Genomic DNA, 22,068 nt, shown 5'->3' on the forward strand with positions numbered 1-22,068 from the left:
AAATATAAAGACAAAATTTGTTTCTGAATATTTAAACTTTTTGGTCAAATGAACCCTTCTCTGTATTCTGAAGCTTTTAATGTTCACGCACTCATTTAAACAGAAACGTGCAGAAAAGGGCTTCTTATGTCAGCGCGTTCTGTTTGATGGAGAGATACAAAGAGATTCCCCTTAGAATGAAAACATCAACCTGGCTTTAAGTCATGTGACGGAAAATGTTTGCAATTAGCACATATCTGATTAGAGGACGCCTCATCTGCATATTTAAATATATATATATACATTTACATATATATTTATTTAAATAGGTCAGAAAATGTAAAAGTTAATGTCAGTAATGAAGTGGGGGGGGTTTTATATCTGTTAGTTGCTTGTGTTTGAGGACACGCTGTATTTCCTGATGAGACAACACTGCCACCGTGTGGCGAGCTGTGGTAGGACATGTTTGAAGTGCTTTGTCCTCAAAAAGACAAACCGGTCTGAAAGCACCTGATGATGCCAATGGTTGGATCAGGATGTGCTCCTTTTATTTTGGTAGTAACCTCAGCTTCTATCTGTAATCCCTCTGTCGCTTCTTCAACATGTTCACCACTTCTGTGTGACAGGAAGTACAAACACACCATTAAATGCATTTCACTGAGTCAGGGTCTGCTGGGAAAATGACCTCTAAACCCCCCCAAAAAATTGCAGACAATCATGCAGAGTGGACGTCGAGCTGACATTGTGTGTGTGCGAGAGGCCACACTTTCCCAGGCCAAGACAATACACTCACTCTTATGGGGGAGGGTCATGTATGTGGTGGGAGGCCCTATACACACACACACACACACACACACACACACACACACACACACACACACACACACACACACACACACACACACACACACACACACACACACACACACACACACACACACACACACACACACACACACACACACACACACACACACACACACACACACACACACACACACAAATATGCTCGGACATGAGTCAGAGCATATTAGGTTGAGAAAGATGTTGGTAAGATCTTACTATATCTGTGTATCCTGATGAAAGTACGTAATGTTGAGAAATATGAAACTCGTAGTAACGTGTCTAAAGATAAGTCATAATATGTTGGGAAACGTAGTATGTTGAGAAAATCAGGAAAAGCAGCGTCATAGAAAGAAGTCATGGAATAGTGTGTGGAGCAGTACTTAAGTCCTACAGTATTTCAAATAAAGTGAAAAAGTTGAGTGTCAGAATATCGTGGGAAAAATAGTCGTTTTCCAAAAAAATGGAAAATGTTATATTGCAGTATTTAAAAATCATCATGAAAAAAGTCTGTAGATATTATCTGTCTCAAATTAAATATATAATAAGTGTGGAAAATAGAAATCATAGTAATGCATGTCTGAAAATAAAGTCAGAGTATTTTATAAATGGTAGAGTACGGTGAGACAAATATCATGAAAGCCATCGCATAAATCTGATGAAAAAGAAAATAAAGTAATGTTAAAGTAAGAGTCGTGATACCTGCAGAATATGATGTAATGTTAAAGGTTATTTCTAATCGGTTTTATGAACTATGACATAATTAGGAACAGACCGAACTCATGTCATCTCATTTATTTCATCAGTCCCATACAAAAGAAAACCACACGTTTCTGAATTGCACTATTTACAAAACCATTCACTCGCTCATCTACACAGGCTCATGGTTGGTCGACGGCTCCAGGGTCACAGGTTCATTTAAAAAAAGGCACTGAGAAACCATAAATACATTTAGCCTTCAGGCGGAAACGCGAGTCCGTCGTCGCTGAAGGAGGTTTGAATTATTTTACATATTCACAGACATCTTGTTTTACACACTAAGGCTCATCAATAAATACAAGCACTTACAAAAGTAAAAACGGTTCTCTCATCGAGTCAAGTTTCCCAGGATTGTAACAAGAATGTGCAACCAGGTTTCATAAAGATTGTAAGAGAATAGAGGGGGGGGGGTTATTGAGCCTCACATGTTTCAGGTGTCAAACAGCAGATAAAGTGTCTGGTTGTTCGTATGGCTCACAATGAAGTCTACACACTCTGACAGGGGGGCGTGGGCATTAAATACTTTAATCTCTGTAGTTCAGAGCAGACTCCGACTGAAGCCCCTTTAGGAATAGCACCAGGAAAACTCCCAGATAAATACCTTTCCACTGGGGGGGAGGCAAGTGAAGGCAAACATTCAAATGAATTAACCTGTAAATTAAAAGGCGCCCCGTAATTCCCGTTAAAATAAACAGATGTAAAAAGCAGACAGGAATCAGCTCCAGAGTTAGTGTTTAAAATAATGAGAACGTGCTACATGAAGTCTCTTTAAAATCCTGTCAAATACTGTACGGAGTGGGGGGGTGGCACTGATTGGCCACGGTCTCTGCGCTGCTCAGTGATTGGCCGGCTTCTCTGTGCTGCTGGGCGGAGTCAACGCCATTCCCAAAGCAACGGGCGACAGCTGACAGTCCAGGCTGTCGAGTCGGTCCAGGGATTTCCTCTGCGGAGCAAACACCAGCGTTAGTCGTTTACAAGCCGCTCTTATTTTGGTAGCTCTTCATTTACAAGCCTCCAGACCCATCCATTATTCACAAACCGTAAAACACATCCCGCTCTTATTCTGGTGGCTTCTCTTATTGACAAGCTTTAAAAGCAAACACCCCACTCTTATTTTGTTAACCTGGTTGACACAGAGTGGTGCGTTGGTTTTGCTCACCAGCAGGTCGAGGTAGGCGACGTGTGTCTGGATGTTGTGCCGGGCGTCGGGCTTCACTTTGGGGAAGTTCTTCAGTTGAGGTTTGGCTTGAGTCCGCAGCGTGTCCATGAAGTGACTCATCCACCGCACACACGGAGCCACGGCGTCCCACGTCAGGCCTGACACACACGCACACACACACACCACAGGTTAGGATACGGAGTCAAATATACACAAACAGAGAACTTGATGTCCAGGCGGGGAACTCAAGCTCACCTGAGACTTTATGAACAACGTCGAACGAGGAGAAGTGGCAGAAGGCGGCAGCGGCGAGAACGCTGTAGCTGTAGTCCAGAGAGTTGATGTCCAGCATGCAGAGGTCCAACAGCTGCAACACAGAGAACAGCAACACGTTACCAACACGCTAACATAAAAAAAGCAGTCTAGCACTTCCTGTCCCCTGGTCTTGAAGTCAATGGTTTTCTGAATGCGTTTTGGTTTGTTAGCCTGAAATAAGGTCTGTGCTGTAGTTCCTTTATAGCCCAACATTAGCTGCCTTTAGCTTAGCGGTGGAGACGTGAAGTCATGTGACCATGCTGTAGTTCCTTTATAGCCCAACATTAGCCTCCTTTAGCTTAGCGGTGGTGACAGGAAGTCATGTGACTGTGCTGTAGTTCCTCTATAGCCCAACATTAGCTCTTTACTTCAGAAATCCTAACGTGGTGTTAATATGGCAGATATTTTGTGCAGTAATCACAATCATTAATTTCTTGTGGAGGGAAACAGGAAGATGCTGCCTTCAGGGCCCAGTACAGAAATACGACGTCACTATCATGCAGTCTGGAGGTGTTGCGGGTACCTGTGTGATCTGGATGTACATTTCCTGAGAGAACTGCGGCACCAGGAAGTTCTCGCCGTCCGTCTGCGCCTCCACCTGAGCGTACAGCTTCAGCCAGGAGATCGGCGTCTCCGGACACAGGTTCCAGTTCAACGCCTGCGGCACGAAAAACACACGGGTCAGCACAAAGAGACGGGCGGTTTTTTATACTAATGAATATGTGCCGTAATACAAACACAACTAAGAGTTTAATTAGTTTGTAAGTTAAGTTGTGCATTGGATAGAGTCTTCAGTACTTCCACAGGTCAAAGCTCAAACCAGCAGCCGATGCAGTAGCTCAATAACCGCACCTTCAGTATGTGCAGCTCAGTGCGCTGGATGTCCCAGAAATCACACGCTCCGTCCGTGACGTAGGCGAAGTCCAAGATTTTAGGAGGGTAGATTTCCTGCAGAGACCACACAGTTATTAAACCGGTTCCATAAAACAGTGTGATGCGGTGTTAAATATTCAGCAGTAATCTGGAGGCAGTGCCTCGGTGTGTAAATAAAAGGTTTCGGGGACGCTCTCACCTCGATCTTGGAGGCGATGAAGAGCGCGGTGATGCCGATGAGCTGCAGGTAATCTTTGTTCACATTCTCCTGAGTCAGCATGAAGCGGTCGAAGAAATCCTGAGCCAGGTAGGCCGTCTGCCGGTGGAGCGAGTACACCTCACACACCTAGACACACACACAGCTTAACACACTGGACCACCATTTGTGCACCTTTAAAGAGTTTCAGTATGTAACATCTCTACTTTAAAGAGTCCTCTCCTGCTGATGTTCAGGTGTATATCAGTATGTAGAGTCTCTACTTTAAAGAGTCCTCTCCTGCTGATGTTCAGGTGTATATCAGTATGTAGCGTCTCTACTTTAAAGAGTCCTCTCCTGCTGATGTTCAGGTGTATATCAGTATGTAGGTCTCTACTTTAAAGAGTCCTCTCCTGCTGATGTTCAGGTGTATATCAGTATGTAGAGTCTCTACTTTAAAGAGTCCTCTCTGCTGATGTTCAGGTGTATATCAGTATGTAGAGTCTCTACTTTAAAGAGTCCTCTCCTGCTGATGTTCAGGTGTATATCAGTATGTAGAGTCTCTACTTTAAAGAGTCCTCTCCTCTCTGGTTAAAGTGTGTTTTATGCTGACCTCCAGCAGCCAGTCCAGCAGGATGGCTCTCATCTTGGGCTGCAGCTTGGGGTGTCTCTGCAGGTAGCTTTTGTCGTGGACGTACTTCAGCTCCTTGTTGAGCATTTTGATCCAAACGTCGTCAGAGCTGGCCCAGCTGCAGGAGAAACAGCTGGGGTTAACATCATCTGTACACGAGTCGTTGAAAGTTAAATCACATTAAGAAGAGATGTGATTTTAAAATAAGCTCTAATTCAGAATCCCCCTGAGACAGGACCAGCACATGAAGTCTGAATAGAGACCCCGTCAGTGGGGACTATCACAATGAACAAAGAGTCGGGGAATGGCATTTATTGAGGCGCAAAACACACACTCTTACCTGAGGCGGGGGATGGGGGAGGCCTTGATGAAGAGGTTCTTGAAGCGATACTGCTTGAAGCTGGACGGGTCTGCGGGCTCCAGCTCTTTGTGCGGCGTCTCGATGAGGAGGCAGGGGCTCGCTCCGTCCTCAGACCAACACTTCTGGAAGGAAATACACAGAGGTGAATAAATCTATCAAACCTCAAACTTTCACTAAGGAAGCCCAGAGCGCTTCAACTACACACATCAAACTCATATCAGGTCAGACGTTGCTGTAGGACTTTTATCAGCATGTTTACCTGGAGTAAAATGGGCTGTAAATAAGGATTACTGGGAACTCTATTTAGCAGTGAAGCTCAGTGGGCCCCCCTTGTGTTGGGAGCAGGTACTACATGGTTACTACAAATCCCCTTTAGAGTTATTTTAAAATCTGACAAACAAATAATGATGAATAATGTATAACAGCTCATTTGATGTGCTTTAGTCAATACATATGTAACCTGCGGGAGACTCAAAGGGAGAAGTAGTGAGCGGAGAAACATCGGCGTGTTATACGTGATATAGGGTAACAAAATGGACGCTCTCAATGAAGGATGCTACGGTTTCTGTACTTTATATACTAAAGTCAATGCTAATGAAGCTGGTCTTAATAACAGGAAAAAGCTGCAGGGAGCAGACACACAGCACAGATAATAAACGACACACAGACACACACAGCACAGATTATAAACGACACACACACACACACCTGGATTTCATAGCTCTGTTTTTTGGCAGCAGGTTGTAGTTTTTTCTTTGAGGGCTGGAGAAGTAAACACAAATAAAGTGGTGAGTTAGCTTCAGTGCTAACAGAATAATACAAACTTGTATAATGTTGAGTACAAAGATACACAAGTATTAAACACAAACCTCTGATTTCCTTTTCTTCAGGGGGGCTTTGACCGTCGGCTCGAGTGCGTTTGAGTCTCTGACTTGCAAAGTGATGCGACCGCTGAAATTACAAATAAAAGGAGTGCATCAGATTTATGTTCAGAAAGAAAACCCATCTTCGCCTACAAGAAGCCCATTGAATGCAACTGCTACGTGTCAATTTAGATTTTTTGCATCAAGTTATTTAAAATGTGAAGTGCATTCATAGTTCAGATTATAATGCCTGGAAAAAACAGGTGGGGCAAGTACTCAGATCCTGTACTTACTCTCCTCTAAATGTACTTAAAGTAGCGACAGTAAAAGTAGTCATTGTCTGATTGGTCCATTTCAGAATAATATCTCTGATATGTTTTAGAATGATTGATCATTAAAGTGTTCTCAGAGCTGGTAAAGGTGCAGCTAGTTTGAATGGCTTTGTATACTGCAGGGTAGCTGCTGGATTTACTGCAGGTGAACTAGAGTCTGATTTAAGGGATTATATTTACCATCATTAATCCTAATCTGCCTAGCAACTGAAGGGATTAAATACAGGTAGTGGAGTAGAAGTATAAACGTAGCATGGTCCTATTTTCTTTGATAATGCATAGAATGACCAATTATAGGATGTAAATATACAACCACCTAGCAGTACTAGTCAGATTAACTAGGTGATCTCCTGACCCCCCTGTTGGTCCCCACACCATAGCTTGAAAATCAGCTCTTGCTTACCTGCGTCTGGACATTGTGTTCAGTATATTTATGGCTCCTGCAAAGAAAGAAAGAAAGAATAGAGGAACCGGTGAGAACTTTATGCAAATAAGTTCATACACGGAGCACAGATCTTATTTAAATAATCTGCAGTTATTACATTAGTTATTACTCATAAATTAAAGTATCCATCTGGTTGCCTCTTCCATCATGCTCATCTTATTATAGTTACATGTATTGTGACCATAAAGCCTTTGACTCTTAAACATATTATTTTAAGAAAGTGGGGGGGTCCATGCTGAGAAGCCACTGGTCCCCAATAACCACCAGACTGCATGCAACAGGTCAGAACCAGGTACACCAGCTATAGTAATGGAGTAAAGATCCTCACTGGTTCCCCCCCAACATGTAAGAGAGCATTTTACAGGTTGGTGTTAGTTAGCCCGTGAGGTCAGCAGTACAGCTTAGAGCTTCAGTAAAGAGGGATAAAGTGACTTTAAAATGCATTAATGCTCAGCTAATAAAGGCACAGCTCCACATGTGAAGATGAGGGTACACATCATTGAATATCAGGTTAATAAAGCTGATATAAGTGGTAATACAGAGACAGACTATAGCGCTGCAAGCTAGTGTGGTGCCTACAGCCAACAGAAAGGAGGGGGGCTGATTGTTCCCTCGATTTTAAACAAAAAAAGCTCATAAATGCTGCTTTTAAACGCGATGTTATCACCTTCAGTGGTAAGGCAAACATCTCCATGCGGGTTTAGTGCAGTTTTAATGCGGGAAAACGCGGTAATATGGACTTTATTTCAGGATTGAAACTCAAAGACGCGCCAATTTCAGAAGCTCAAAAGCGGGAGGATTTGAGCTCAGCCTCAGCCGAACCTCCTCCAGCTTCTGCGGGGGAAAACTAGTGGAAAATACCCCAATATCGGCCTCAAACCGACCTCAACTGCTGGGATAAACTCTTGGGAATCTCTTATCTGAACACAAACCTTGAACAAGTCCATTAAAGACGGATAAACCGGGAGCAACGCGAGGCTACGTTCTGAAAAGGAGCTACAGTAATTAGCAAACCTAGCCTGGTTCAGCTAACTAGGTCAACAACCAGCTATCCCCGACACCAGTATTATAACACCCGACAAACTGCTGCGTTCACAGGCAAAGGGCAGAGCACAGTCTGGAGGAAGACGAATAGAAAAGACACTTTTAGAAAGTTTTAAAATCACAACAACAGCTTAGTGTTATTGGAAATAAACTCCACTTAAAACCCTCTATAATACACTACATTTACAGAGAAACCCCGTTTAAATGGGGTAAAATACAAGTTGAGAATAAGGTATTTAAGCAGCCCCCTCGATTGCACTGTTAAACTTACATTTACAGCAAACTGCTCAATTCTTAACCCATATTTACAGCAAACTGCTCTATTTTTAACCCATATTTACAGAAAACTGCTCAATTGTTAACCCATATTTAAGAGCAAACCGCGCCATGCAAACCGTGTAAGGCGAGGATCAGAAATCCCGCGTTATAAAGTAGAAATGAAAGTGTAAAAGTGGTCTGGAAGGGTCTCTTACCTCCTCGCTGGAGAGTCAATCAATGAATGGATGCATCAGCTGTGGCGCCGGCGCCAATCCTTATATCCGCGTCTGTCTAATGCGCACGCGCGTTCCCGGTTAACAGAAACCCGCTAAATGTTCAAATCCCGTGTGAGATTTTCCCAAACGAGCAGAGTTCACATGTGATTAACGTCCCGAGATCGATAGCAGACGAATGGTTTTCGGTGTTTGTTTAATAACATATCACTAACATGCAGCTCTGCGGTATTTAAGGGCTTTAGAGATTCGTCAGGACGCGATTTAACGGGATTTTAACCGTGTTTCACCGCAGCTTCCGTTAATTTCTTACGTTTTCTTAGTTTAAACGGCTTTCCGTTCATTCCGGCTGAACTCAAACGGCTCGTTTCACGCACAGAACTCACCTGGCGTCGGTAATACGCGGTCACATTCACTTTTAACGGAGATATTTACCCTTTTTTTACGCGGTACTAAAACTGCTTCGGCATACGAGTCCCGCCTGTGGGAGGACACCGTGTGACGTCTGGCCTATCAGAGAGCGAGGGAAGACACTGCATGACGTCAAGCCAATCGGAGAGCGAGCAGCCACCGCCGCGTGCTTCTTGTGCAGAATGTAAACAGACAGAGCACGTGGAGTAGCTGTCAGACAAACTGCTGCTGCTGATTCTATTTTATATTAATAAAAGGGATAACTTGTTCATATGATTTATGTTATTATTATAATTAAGTATTTAAAATATTATTTCATTATTATTTGCCTACTCTTCCTATGCTGTGTATCTTATTTATCATGAGCTGTAAATATGATAAATATTACATTAATTGTTTTACATAGTTGCTGTTGACTTAATTTAGAAAGTGACCAGATCTGCCAACTTTAAAAAATATATAATTACGTACTTCTTTTTATTTCAAGAGTATGAAGATGTTATACTGTTTTTTTCAGTCTGTTTATGTGTATCTTATTGCATACTTAGCAATATTATCTATTATCTATCTCATAAGTGTGCTAGTATATTAGGTATTGAGTATTAATTGATGGCTTTCCCCGGGTGGGGGGACCTGTCCCTCCTCCCTGAGCTCCCTTTAACATATAGGTATGTTTCGGTTATTTATTTGGTATTATTATTGTAATGGTTTTAATGCATTTGTCATTGTATACTTGTTTTTTGTTTGTATGTTTTGTTGCTGTTGCCAAAACCTTTGCAGTTCAATAAAACTGTTTAAAAGAGAGTCAATGCTTTGTTTATAATCCCTTTGTGGAATTACAGGGATTTGAGTCTTTGCAGACCATTTACATGCACAACAACCTATATAAAACACGACAAGGAAACACCCAAAAAGCATAACAGGACCTCTTTACAGCCCCCCAAAAATAACAAGTTGTATAAAAATGAATCATATTTCTCTTCTACGGAGGACTGAAGGAATAAACAGAGAGCTGCGTACGAAAACATTTATTTCCCAATAAAGAGAGATCACATGTATTAACCATTACAGTCAGAAAACAGATGACCCCACTGTTTATTAGCATTCATTTGACATCAGAGTGGATTGATCCGTCATACATCCAAAATAAAAGGATTGAGAACAGTAATGCTGATAAATAAAAAACCCAAAATAAAATTCCTACACCTTTTTTTTTTCCTTTTTGGCAAAGTGCTGTATTATTCCAGTAAACTACACAAACAAATAAAAGCAAAACAATGTCTAACACTTGGTGGGGAATAAAAATGCCACAAAATATTCTTCACACTTTTTGTAAAATAAACAGAGGGTTTGCTACATCGTTCTGTCTGGTTGTCGTTATAAAACTCTGAGTGGTGCATAGCTGGTTTCTGATGTCTGTGTGTGTTTTATAATCATGCACTCAGGACGTACATTTAAAATAAAAAAGGGAGTTCAAGTTCTTCATTGATGCATTGTCATTTCAACATTTCAACCTGGAAGGCACAAGATCCACAAATTTCAAGGCATTGAATAAAACATTACAAATCCCTGTTAGTTTGATGACGGAGCGAGATATAAAACATTAAAGGCTCCTGCCGTCCGGAGGAGACGTCTCCTCCGGACTGCAGGACGAGGCGTCTCCTCCTGACTGCAGGACGAGGCGTCTCCCCCTGACTGCAGGATGAGGCGTCTCCCCCTGACTGCAGGATGAGGCGTCTCCCCCTGACTGCAGGACAAGGCCTCTCCTCATGACGGCAGGACGAGGCCTGTCCTCCTGACTACAGGATGAGGCGTCTCCTCCTGCAGTCAAGACAAGGCGTCTCGTCCTCACAGCAAGACGAGGCGTCTCCTCCTGACTGCAGGATGAGGCCTGTCCTCCTGACTGCAGGACGAGGCTCCTCCTCATGACGGCAGGACGAGGCCTCTCCTCCAATCCCTTCTGTCTTTAAGTTAGCTTTTTCTTAAGACACAAAATTACATCGTCCATGAAGCAAAGAGTAAAAGAGAGACATGGAGAAATAAGATAAGAGCTTAAATACACCAGAGAGAAAACCACTCGACTACATAACTATTTACAGCGACTCTAACAAACGTGTTAGTGCTTTGTTAATAATGCTACTGTGACTGCTCCGTCACAAGGGAATCAAATCTACTCTCTTGTGTTCAAACCGCACAGGTGTTTATGATTTCACACAGGACCCACATCCCATCTACTGTTAACGTGCTTGATTCAAAAATGAAGGTTGCATTTTTCCTATTAAACCATCTGTGTTAGAGTGTTGAGTAACACGAGCAGACTTTACATTTTCAAAAAGAAAAGGTACAGAGTTACCAAATGAGATTGTATGGAAGTCAATTTCTGTCAAGAACAAAAAAAATGATAAGTCAGGAATATTTTTTAAAGGAGAAACCCACGATAAAAAGTAAGGCGTGTGAATTCTTACAACCTGAGAAAAAAAAGGAAATAATTAATCAGTGATTTAAAAAGTAAATGTTGTAAATATAGTTGGACATCTTTCTGGCTTTTAAAGTCACAATCATGAGATGTAATCAGGTACTTGTACTTTCACTCAAGTACAAGCCCTGAGTACTTCTCCCTCCTCTGGATGTAAAGTCTTAATGAGCCTTAGTAAAAAAGGATGATTAAGGATCTTGTTTTTAAGACTTTTAAAGCGATCCCTTTGACTCTTTATCTCGTGCGTTTTTAATTCTCATCCTAACATTACCCATTTTTTTTATTTCAATGACAGAAATGAGCTTCCCGGGGATTCAGTCTGTAAATGTATTTCCTCCTCGGCCCCCGGGCTCCATTTTCCCAACACCACACTTTAGAAAATCTACATTTTCAGAGCCGGGGACGAGAACTGTCAACAAACAAAGACAACAAAAATCAGTATTGATAACTAGTGAGGAGATTACGCTACCCTTTTTTGGTTTAAATAGTTTAACAGTTAAAATGTTAACATAGGAAACAGAACAGTTCAAAAAAAGCACATTTCTAAAATCTATGTGAATATAAACATGGACACTTTCTCTCCATCTCGATGGACTTCCAACAGAGTGAATATTCAAAGTCCGGGAAACCAAGAGGAACTAAACTAATTATTTCTCTCAAATGAGGAAAAGCTCGTCCGGGACGGAGCTGGAAAAAGTCTGAGTAAAGAATCATCAGCCGTCAAGTAAATCTGCGTTTTCCTAACGAGAGAAGGTGATTGGTTGTGACCCTGAGAAGTAGACTGCAGATTCATTTAAGAACAAAAAATAATTATTATTTTTCCATTTTCTTTTTTCCACTAACACAACTCTACACCATGCAACACATTGCACACTAACGTAATCAAACATACCTAAGAAAAAAATATATATTTATTCGCATATAAACCGACTTCATACTGATATGTAATTTATTTTTACTTTTCAAAAAATATTTTGGAAGTTTTTTTTTGTTAAATACTTTTCTTTTTTTTTGTTTTTTTTTTACATCTCTAGTCGTCTGAAAAGCTACCGTTAAAACAAGGCGTTTAGTGATATTCAACCCAGTCATTTTTAACCGTTGCTTTTTGTTTTTCATTTCAAAAACATAATTGTGAAAAGTACTGAATTAGAGTCAGAGGCAGGTTCAAGGACAACGAGGCGCTGCAGGAAATCACAGAGATAAAAATCACAGAAAAGGAACAATCCCATCGAAAAGCTCCAAGATGTTCGCCACGTTTGATAACGCCAAAAGAAATCCTGTTTCAAACTCAAGGTACGAGTTGCTACTACAGCGAGGAAATTAAGTAGTTTAAACCCTTAAAACAAAGATCTGTGATTCAGTTTCACTGTCGTACTAAACTGGAGGATAGATTGAGAAAAGCCTGAAGCCTTTGAGGTCAAGATATTGAATGAGTGGAACTTTAATTTACCTGCTGTGTCGTTGCGCTTGTCAAAAGGCATTCTGGGAAATGTAGGAACTCGCTGTGTGGAGTAAAACCAGCAAAGGGGAAAGAGAAACACAATGCTAAGTGTTGGATCATTTCAGGGGATTTCTCTTTCAAAGTCCTGACTTTTTTTAATCCTGCCGACAACTTTTTTTAGGGCAACACTTCGGGGGCAACTACGACAACTCCCCTGCACTGATTAAATGGCACTGGTGTGTTAATGGAGCCCCAAAAAAAGTTCATGATTTCCTGAGCACCCCGCTGTGAACCTGCCGCTGAGTAAAGTGACCTACAGCATTGATTCTACACATTAAGTTGTCCGTGAAGAAAGAGAGAGGGACTCTTCTGCTCTGTGATTGGACAAACACTGGTCCAGTGGGAGGAAGGTAAAACTATGGGATGGCGGGAGGAGACATGTTGACCTTTTCTTTTTTTCAATCGAGGACATCTTCAGCCGCTGGAACCATGAGCTGCTAATAAACTGTAAAGAATCACCGGCCCTGTTTCACCTGCTGAGGGTGGAACGGCTGGCCGATGACGTTGCTGGTGTTTCTTGATGGGAGTTATCTCCCCCCACGTCATGGCCCCGCCCCTTTTTTGGGTGAAAACATATGGCCGGCGCTCAATAGAGATTCTGAGGTTTTGGATCTCGATGCTTTGCTGTAACGAGGTCAAGTTCCCCTCTGAGGGACGAATGAAGGAAGGAAGTTGTATTTTCCGCTTGTTTTCACCATGGGGGGCGGGGAGATACTAGCACTGCTCTCATCCGTAGAGGGGGGGTGGGGGGGGGGGCGTCAGAAGTTGAGGTGTCTCTGGCTGGGCTGGTGCAGGTGCACGTGGTTGGCCTTGGGGGGGCGCAGCAGGTTGAGGCGGCGCAGGGCGTTGCGGGACAGCGGCTGGGAGGGGTTACCGGCGCGCTGCTGCAGGAGGCCAGCGCGGGCGGAGAGAGCCGCGGCGTAGCAGGCCGAGTGGAGGCTGGAGCGCCGAGGGACAACCGCCACCTCCGGCCTGCAGGGGGAGACAGAGACAAGAGGGGGGGGGGGGGGGGGGGGGGGGTGAGCTGGAGCAGTACTTTTACTGTCACTACTTTAAGTACATTTAGAATACTTTTACTGTGACAGAGTATTCCTACACTCTGGTACTTCTACTTTACTCAAGTACAAGATCTGAGTACTTCTACTTTACTCAAGCACAAGATCTGAGTACTTCTACTTTACTCAAGTACAAGACCTGAGTACTTCTACTTTACTCAAGTACAAGACCTGAGTACTTCTACTTTACTCAAGTACAAGACCTGAATACTTCTACTTTACTCAAGTACAAGATCTGAGTACTTCTACTTTTACTCAAGTACAAGACCTGAGTACTTCTACTTTACTCAAGTACAAGATCTGAGTACTTTTACTTTACTCAAGTACAAGACCTGAGTACTTCTACTTTACTCAAGTACAAGATCTGAGTACTTTTACTTTACTCAAGTACAAGACCTGAGTACTTCTACTTTACTCAAGTACAAGATCTGAGTACTTCTACTTTTACTCAAGTACAAGATCTGAGTACTTCTACTTTATTCAAGTACAAGATCTGAGTACTTCTACTTTTACTCAAGTACAAGATCTGAGTACTTCTACTTTACTCAAGTACAAGATCTGAGTACTTCTACTTTACTCAAGTACAAGACCTGAGTACTTCTACTTTACTCAAGTACAAGATCTGAGTACTTCTACTTTACTCAAGTACAAGATCTGAGTACTCCCCCCCCTCTGAAGTAAAATAGGATAAATAGTAACCTGTGGCGCTGGCCGTCCAGGGAGCGTCGGCCCTTCTCCCCCCCCCTGGAGGAGGTGATGGCGGGGGGGGGCAGCAGTTCCACGTCCAGCAGGCGGGGCCGGGGATCTAGGCTGAGGCGGCGGGGGCCGTATACCGACATGCTGGGGTGCTCGATCAGCAGGTTCTCCAGGGGGCTTGACTCCAGGTGGCTGCCGCGACCCGTGAAGCAGGGCGGGGGGGTGACGAACCAGCTCTCCTCCAGGGAGCAGGTGTCCAGGCGGTGGAACCCCCCCTCCTCCTCTTCTTCCTCCTCCTCCTCCTCCTCCTCCTCAGCACCGCCGTCCGTCTCAGCCATGGAGTTTAGGGAGGTGCAGGAGGCGTAGCGGATGGGAGGGCTGGCCCTGGGGGAGGGAACCATCACGAGGTCCCCCTCATCCTCTTCCTCCTCCTCCTCCTCCTCCTCCTGAGGAGCAGCAGAGGATCCGGGGAGGTTCACACTGCGCGCTTCAGCTGCAGGGACACAGACAGCGGAGGGTAACCTTCCTGTTTTAAATCTGCTGGCGCTTCATTTCATTTGACAAAATAAAAACAAATCTGCCTCCAATGCACCGGCGACGACCGGCTGGGGGGGGGTTTAGAGGCTGCTCTGTGCCCATACATGTCCACCTCCACCAGGATCTATTTTTACCTCCTCTGGCTCCCCGGGTGCTTTTGTTTGGAGTGATTACAGGTTGGCTACCATAAACTGCTCGATGCCACCAAGCCGAAAGTAGGCCGCCAGCCGCCACCCGCCCCCCCCAACACACACACACACACACACACGCAGAAATATTCACACGGTGGTGGAATCGGAGAAGGGTGGAGACCGGCAGGCCAAACTTATGCTGAGAGACATCTGGAAGTCACTCCAGTGTGTCATGTTTCTGTTGACAGTGTGTGTGTGTGTGTGTGTGTGTGTGTGTGTGTGTGTGTGTGTGTGTGTGTGTGTGTGTGTGTGTGTGTGTGTGTGTGTGTGTGTGTGTGTGTCAGTCTGTTTTGACTGGGATCTTTTAATGATCTCAGGAAACTTGGCTGAACTTTGTCCTGACATTTAATACAGCCTAAAGTTAAACAGCATCTTCCCATCACACCTGTTGCATGATGGGTAATTTTCTCTCTCGGTATTTGGTTTAGGAAAAGCGAGTGTAGCGTCCTATTGGCCGGAACCTTAGACACCGTAGCACTGAGCCCAGGTGAGAGCTGAGATTCTTACCCAGGTAGTTGACCAGGATCCAGTCCTCCTCCTCCTCCTCCTCTTCGTCTTCATTGCCGTCTCCGGGCTCGCTGCCTCGGCTCGGCTGCTCCTCTTCCCCGAACAGAGCACTGGCGAACCTCTGGAACATCCTGCAGGGGGGGGCGAGAGGCGCTTGGCTCGGGGCTGCGGCAGGGAGGCGTGGCGGCGCTCACTTTGGTCATCAGCTGCTGGCTTTCGGTGCGGGGAAGGCTCCGGAAAAAGTGCTTGAGTGCATCAATGAAGGTCCTGGATCATCTGCTGACAGGAGGACTCAGGAGGGACATCGTCGACAGGCGGAGAGACGAGTGCAAAACACAAAACCAGCCCTGAGGAAAGAGGGGGGTAACGTTAGAGCTGCACTTTAAAGAGTCCTCTCCTGCTGATGTTCAGGTGTATATCAGTATGTAGAGTCTCTACTTTAAAGAGTCCTCTCCTGCTGATGTTCAGGTGTATATCAGTATGTAGCGTCTCTACTTTAAAGAGTCCTCTCCTGCTGATGTTCAGGTGTATATCAGTATGTAGTGTCTCTACTTTAAAGAGTCCTCTCCTGCTGATGTTCAGGTGTATATCAGTATGTAGCGTCTCTACTTTAAAGAGTCCTCTCCTGCTGATGTTCAGGTGTATATCAGTATGTAGTGTCTCTACTTTAAAGAGTCCTCTCCTGCTGATGTTCAGGTGTATATCAGTATGTAGAGTCTCTACTTTAAAGAGTCCTCTCCTGCTGATGTTCAGGTGTATATCAGTATGTAGAGTCTCTCTACTTTAAAGAGTCCTCTCCTGCTGATGTTCAGGTGTATATCAGTATGTAGTGTCTCTACTTTAAAGAGTCCTCTCCTGCTGATATTCAGGTGTATATCAGTATGTAGAGTCTCTACTTTAAAGAGTCCTCTCCTGCTGATGTTCAGGTGTATATCAGTATGTAGAGTCTCTACTTTAAAGAGTCCTCTCCTGCTGATGTTCAGGTGTATATCAGTATGTAGTGTCTCTACTTTAAAGAGTCCTCTCCTGCTGATGTTCAGGTGTATATCAGTATGTAGAGTCTCTACTTTAAAGAGTCCTCTCCTGCTGATGTTCAGGTGTATATCAGTATGTAGAGTCTCTACTTTAAAGAGTCCTCTCCTGCTGATGTTCAGGTGTATATCAGTATGTAGATTCGGAGACAAACTTTTGGAGGGAACACAGGGATTTTAGCCTCTGCAGACCATTTACATGCACTGACAACTATAGAACTTCTAGTTAAAAAATCTTATAGAAATCTGGACTATAGTGCAATATCCAAATCCCATTCACAGGCTAAAATACATTTTGAATGCTGAGATGTGTGTAGCAGCCGCTCTGAGGTCAGCCTCTCGTGGATACAGCAGTGAGAGGAGGCAGGGGATGGAGTCTGCAGCTGCTGTTTAAAAAGGAGAAGGAGGCTCCTTTTGGCACAATGCATCTGGATTAAAGCCAGCGCTGCAATGTGTCCTTTTGTGCCCCGTGTTTTCCCTCAGAGGCTTCCCTGCAGACATTACTCAGGGTTAAAAAAAACACTGTAATGCCTCTGTGTTTGTCTGAGTGACTCAGTGTGTGAGCATGAATAAGACCAGTTCAGATGCTACTTTAGTGGACAAACATTAGCATAAAAAACGATGTCTTCTCAGGAGGTGTTATATGAAAGCAAGCAATTAATGATTCATTTCATTATCCATTCTCTAGGTTAATGGTCTATAGAATGTCAGAGAATTGTGGAAACATACATAGAGGCTCTAAGTCCAAGAAGAGGTCTTTAAAAGTTGTGTTTTGTGTCGAAAACTAAAGTATTTTAACTCCGTATGATATAAAACAGAAATGCTGTTTTACCATATGGGCTTTTTACATAGCTGTGGTTTATTTTACATTTTAATTATCTATGATTTATAATTTATAATGACCCTTCTTTGCTAAAATATCTCCTTGTTGAAGTTTTTTTTGTAATTGACTCCATATCCAAGTATAGGATCACCCCCCAATAAACTCGTGAGGATTACATTTTCTTTATTCATCTAATCTGTAGGATTTCTATCACGGAATGTTCCTTTAACATTTAAACTAGCTGATAAAAAAGACCTCACCACTAGGAGGCGTTTTTTCCCTCTACAATCAAAACTACAATTTGATGAAGCCCAAATATCATTTCTTTTCCACTAGCACCTGAACGCACCGCACGTTCGAAATAACAAAGGACCCGCGCTGTGATGCGTTTAAAGATCGCCTTACGGCTCGTATTTCCCTGGACACAAGGACAGGTACAGGAGAACATGCCCACTGCCATAACTCTCTATAACAATTCCCCTCTGGCTGCAGACAACTCTCTCACCCACAGCTTCTATTGCACTACTGGACTTGAACGCTGCTCATTTCACATTCAGATCCTATTTAGAGAGAGAGAGAGAGAGAGAGAGAGAGAGAGAGAGAGAGAGAGAGAGAGAGACAGAGAGAGAGAGAGACAGAGACAGAGACAGAGACAGAGAGACAGACAGAGACAGAGAGACAGACAGAGACAGAGAGAGAGAACAAAAGCAGCAACACCGACCGGAAACAGGAAGGAGCGTCACCTAGCAGTCTGATAATCTGCTGCAGCCTCAGGGATAAATACAAATAAACCTGATGCATCATCACCATCATCATCACCATCATCATCACCATCACCATCACCATCATCATCAAAGGACAGCTGGTGTGTTTTATCAAACAGGTTGGAGAAGTAGTCATTGTCTGATTGGTCCATTTCAGAATAATATCTCTGATATGTTTTATAATGATTGATCATTAAAGTGTTCTCAGAGCTGGTAAAGGTGCAGCTAGTTTGAATGGCTTTGTATACTGCAGGGTAGCTGCTGGATTTACTGCAGGTGAACTACAGTCTGATTTAAGGGAGATTATATTTACCATCATTCATCCTAATCTGCCTAGTAACTAGATAAATGTAGAGGAGTAGAAGTACACAGTAGCATCAAATATAAATGCTCAAGGAAAGTACGTATCAGATTACTGTTATATTGAATAAATAGCGATCACTGGCAGGATTACAGCGTTACAATACACGTTGAAATAAAGATCGATGATTAAACCCTTTCTCTGTTTAGGAGATTAAGACATGAAGTGGGTCACTGAGTCATCGCTGTGGCTCTCTGTTGCAACTAATGCAACCATTACATCATCATGGATTCATCTGAGGGTAAAACAGAGCCTACACTTCATGTAAACACTGCAGGACTACAGGTCCATGTGCACCACACACTCAGTCAGAAAACTACAGGTAGCCTAATATCAGAGGTGTAAAGTAACTAAGTACATTTACTCAAGTACAAGTTTGAGGTAAAGAAATTTCCCTGTAAGGGATTAATAAAGTATATCTTCTTCTTGTACTTTACTTGAGTATTTCCATGTTATTTTACTGTGTACTTTTACTCCTCTACATTTATCTAGTTACCAGGCAGATTAGGATTACTGATGGTAAATATAATCTCCCTTAAATCAGACTGTAGTTCACCTGCACCTCTACATTTAGAGGAGAGTACTTTCTACTTTCACTGGAGGAACATTTAGAATACTTTCACTGTGACAGAGTATTCCTACACTCTGGTACTTCTACTTTACTCAAGTACAAGATCTGAGTACTTCTACTTTACTCAAGTACAAGATCTGAGTACTTCTACTTTACTCAAGTACAAGACCTGAGTACTTCTACTTTACTCAAGTACAAGATCTGAGTACTTCTAGTTTACTCAAGTACAAGACCTGAGTACTTCTACTTTACTCAAGTACAAGATCTGAGTACTTCTACTTTACTCAAGTACAAGACCTGAGTACTTCTACTTTACTCAAGTACAAGATCTGAGTACTTCTACTTTACTCAAGTACAAGACCTGAGTACTTCTACTTTACTCAAGTACAAGACCTGAGTACTTCTACTTTACTCAAGTACAAGATCTGAGTACTTACTTACTCAAGTACAAGATCTGAGTTTTCTACTTTCACTTACTGCTAAACATAGCTTGAGCATCAAGACAAACCTGACAGTATTTGTCACCTGAACATCAGGGGCTCAGGCTGAAAGTTATTTGGGGTGCTAAAGCGACGACACTTTTCTATATTCAGCTATTTTATGATCTTTAAAAGGCAATAAAACGTCAGAAACAAATAAAAAGAGCTTCCAATATTCAAGTACGTCTTCAAAAGTGGTGTTTTTATCAACAGATCAATAGCACCAGCGAAACTATGAGAAACCGGAAAGGGCAGATTAGAGCATTTTTGACTTTAAAAATAGTGAATAATGGTCATTGTGCCAGAAAAGAGGAGCAGCAATTAACTCATCTTAAGATGTTTGCTGGTGTATTTTGGTATTGAATTGATTGTCCCAAAACATCAAGCCTATCACTTCTTATTATGCAAAACAAAACAGCTGACGACACGAGAAACGCAGCAAATCCTCACTGAGAAAAAGCAGCAAACAGTGTTTACTCGACTTTTCCGCAAAATAAACGACCGATTCTTCACATGGTTTTCAATCAACTCTCAGGGCACGCGACTAATCGATCAATCGGCTTACAGTCTCAGAGGTAATGAGATTCTCAAAGCAGTCTTTTGGGACAAATAAAAGCCGAACTGGTCCAATAACAACCAGTGGCCGCAGCAGCCTGTGTTGTTTCAGAAAGGGAGGAGGCTGTAACTCTACACCAGCTGCTAAACTAACATCTCCTTAAATATATCAGGAAACTGGCCGAATTACAGGCACTCATCTGTCTGTAGTTGGGACGGTTTCCTGATATAGAGAAAGAACACGAAGTTCTGCATAAGCACTGCGTCGTAAAGCCAGTAAAAAAAGCGTCACAAATGTTATCTAAAACCGCATTAATAAGTGCGTATTTCTTAAAGTAGGGATACAAATACTGTTATATGAGTGGAAAAGAGAATTGTGTGGAGAAAAGGAGGCAGGAGAGCCGTCAACGGTCGCCGAGAGGAAAACAAAGGACTCACCTGCTGTGGAGGAAAACTGTAAACGGTGGATTAAAATCCTTACAATGAGGTAGAAGTGGCTTTGTTTCGATAAATATAAAAACTTGAGGTTTCTTCGCGGAAGAAATACAATATAAAAAGGGTTAATTTAAGGGCTGCACATCGGGAGTCTCGGCTTTCTGTCTTTTTCTTCGTTGTGGCCCTTCAGTCGGTTTCCTCCCGACTGCCCCTTCTTTTGTTGTTGTTGTGGAGCTCCAACAGCTGATCGCCGTGACTCCGCGACGACGAGCCAATCAGAGGGGACGGGCCTGCAGCGGCTCGACCAATCACAGGGCACTTTACGGGCAGTCACCAACACACGTGACTGATGGTACTCCTCCCGTAAAGGGCATGACTGGGCAAAGAGCTGACGTTAGGGAGGAGTAATAGGAGGATTTTTCCACCCAAAATGTTTATGTGACTCCTTACATAAGCATCCAGGTCGAGCTGCTGGACTTCCTGTGCTGTGAGGATCCACACACCCAAACCCAGGTCAACATTAAACTGGAGCACTGTTATAACGTGGCCACAATACAGTCATAAAATCAAACTTTCCACAGCAGCTGTAATCCTCTTCAGCTGTGCAGCTCAGCACTCATGTCTTTATCAATACTAACACAACACTGGAGATATTGTGCATCTGGTTCAAAACACCAAGAAGTATTCACATCTGCAGTAACAGTGCTTTATATACCACACTGTGAAAATACTAATAAGTCCTACATTTTAAAACTTCATTCATTCAGTTTTTGGGTTATTTTAGGATGTTGTTTAACGTATTTTGGGGTATTTTCTTTAGACTTTATTAGCACTTTTTGGGGGTTATTTTTCAAAATGAATGCACACATTTTGATTCGTTTTTTATTAAAAATAATGTTGGTATTTTTGAAGTTTTATTTAGATATCTTTGGGGTGTTTTTAAAGATTCTATTTAAATATTTTTCTGGTAGTTTTTAGACTTTATTTTTAATTTTTTGGGTGGTATTTGTAAGATTTTATTTACACATTTTTCTGTTTTTTAAAACTTTATGCACACATTTGTAGGATATTTTTCAGAATTTATTTACATTCTTTTGGATATTTTTCAGAATTTATTTACATTCTTTTGGATATTTTTCAGACTTTATTTACACATTTCCAGAGTGTCTTTCAGACTTAATGCATGCATTACTGCTGTGGGTCTCAGACTCTGTAAGGAGGCTTGCTTTGACCTGCAGTGAAGACAGAGTCTTGATTATGGAGCCTGAAGCTAAAGCTGATATTTGGGTCAGTTCAATGGGCACCATCAGGAAGAAAAGGTTAACCCCCCCTGCCCCAAACCACCCTCTGTTCAACCCATAATCTGGTGCAAAGCTTCAGACAA

The 22,068-nt window shown here is 42.7% G+C and overlaps 2 protein-coding genes across 7 annotated transcripts; both read right to left on the reverse strand.

Annotated features, from left to right (window-relative positions):
• Nucleotides 1-1,602: 1,602 nt before the first annotated feature.
• Nucleotides 1,603-8,742, reverse strand: ccne2 (cyclin E2). 6 transcript variants are annotated; one of them, XM_063880124.1, is made up of 12 exons: nt 8,678-8,742; nt 6,715-6,751; nt 5,986-6,067; nt 5,825-5,878; nt 5,096-5,238; nt 4,738-4,873; nt 4,128-4,274; nt 3,908-4,003; nt 3,579-3,713; nt 2,996-3,107; nt 2,741-2,898; nt 1,603-2,524 (listed from the first exon to the last, which is right to left on the reverse strand). In XM_063880124.1, exons 2-12 carry the CDS (start codon nt 6,726-6,728, stop codon nt 2,417-2,419), a joined length of 1,185 nt encoding a protein of 394 aa, XP_063736194.1. In that variant the 5' UTR covers nt 6,729-6,751; nt 8,678-8,742; the 3' UTR covers nt 1,603-2,416. The 6 variants fall into 6 exon arrangements, with proteins under 6 accessions (XP_063736194.1, XP_063736190.1, XP_063736189.1 ...); XM_063880120.1 differs by lacking the exon at nt 8,678-8,742 and adding an exon at nt 8,605-8,645 and having other exon boundaries at nt 5,096-5,235; XM_063880119.1 differs by lacking the exon at nt 8,678-8,742 and adding an exon at nt 8,605-8,645.
• A 973-nt stretch (nt 8,743-9,715) lies between these two features.
• On the reverse strand, nt 9,716-20,894 carry tp53inp1 (tumor protein p53 inducible nuclear protein 1). Its single transcript, XM_063880149.1, has 4 exons — nt 20,688-20,894; nt 15,666-16,012; nt 14,434-14,923; nt 9,716-13,651 (listed from the first exon to the last, which is right to left on the reverse strand). Exons 2-4 carry the CDS (start codon nt 15,793-15,795, stop codon nt 13,438-13,440), a joined length of 834 nt encoding a protein of 277 aa, XP_063736219.1. The 5' UTR covers nt 15,796-16,012; nt 20,688-20,894; the 3' UTR covers nt 9,716-13,437.
• Nucleotides 20,895-22,068: the final 1,174 nt, after the last annotated feature.

The sequence above is a fragment of the Eleginops maclovinus genome, chromosome 3 (genome assembly GCF_036324505.1).
Source record: "Eleginops maclovinus isolate JMC-PN-2008 ecotype Puerto Natales chromosome 3, JC_Emac_rtc_rv5, whole genome shotgun sequence".
In the NCBI taxonomy this organism is placed as follows: Eukaryota; Metazoa; Chordata; class Actinopteri; order Perciformes; family Eleginopidae; genus Eleginops; species Eleginops maclovinus.

Excerpts from the sequence above, each read along its gene's own strand:
- ccne2 (XM_063880119.1), bottom strand. The coding sequence starts at position 8,635 with ATGAACGGAAAGCCGTTTAAACTAAGAAAAC. Across the intron at positions 4,275-4,737 it reads TGCTGGACTGGCTGCTGGAG|GTGTGTGAGGTGTACTCGCT; the intron begins GTCAGCATAAAA and ends GTGTGTGTCTAG. Across the intron at positions 3,108-3,578 it reads TGTACATCCAGATCACACAG|CTGTTGGACCTCTGCATGCT; the intron begins GTACCCGCAACA and ends TCTGTGTTGCAG.
- tp53inp1 (XM_063880149.1), bottom strand. The coding sequence starts at position 15,795 with ATGTTCCAGAGGTTCGCCAGTGCTCTGTTCGGGGAAGAGGAGCAGCCG. Across the intron at positions 14,924-15,665 it reads GATCCTGGTCAACTACCTGG|CTGAAGCGCGCAGTGTGAAC; the intron begins GTAAGAATCTCA and ends GTGTCCCTGCAG. Across the intron at positions 13,652-14,433 it reads CTGGACGGCCAGCGCCACAG|GCCGGAGGTGGCGGTTGTCC; the intron begins GTTACTATTTAT and ends CTCCCCCTGCAG.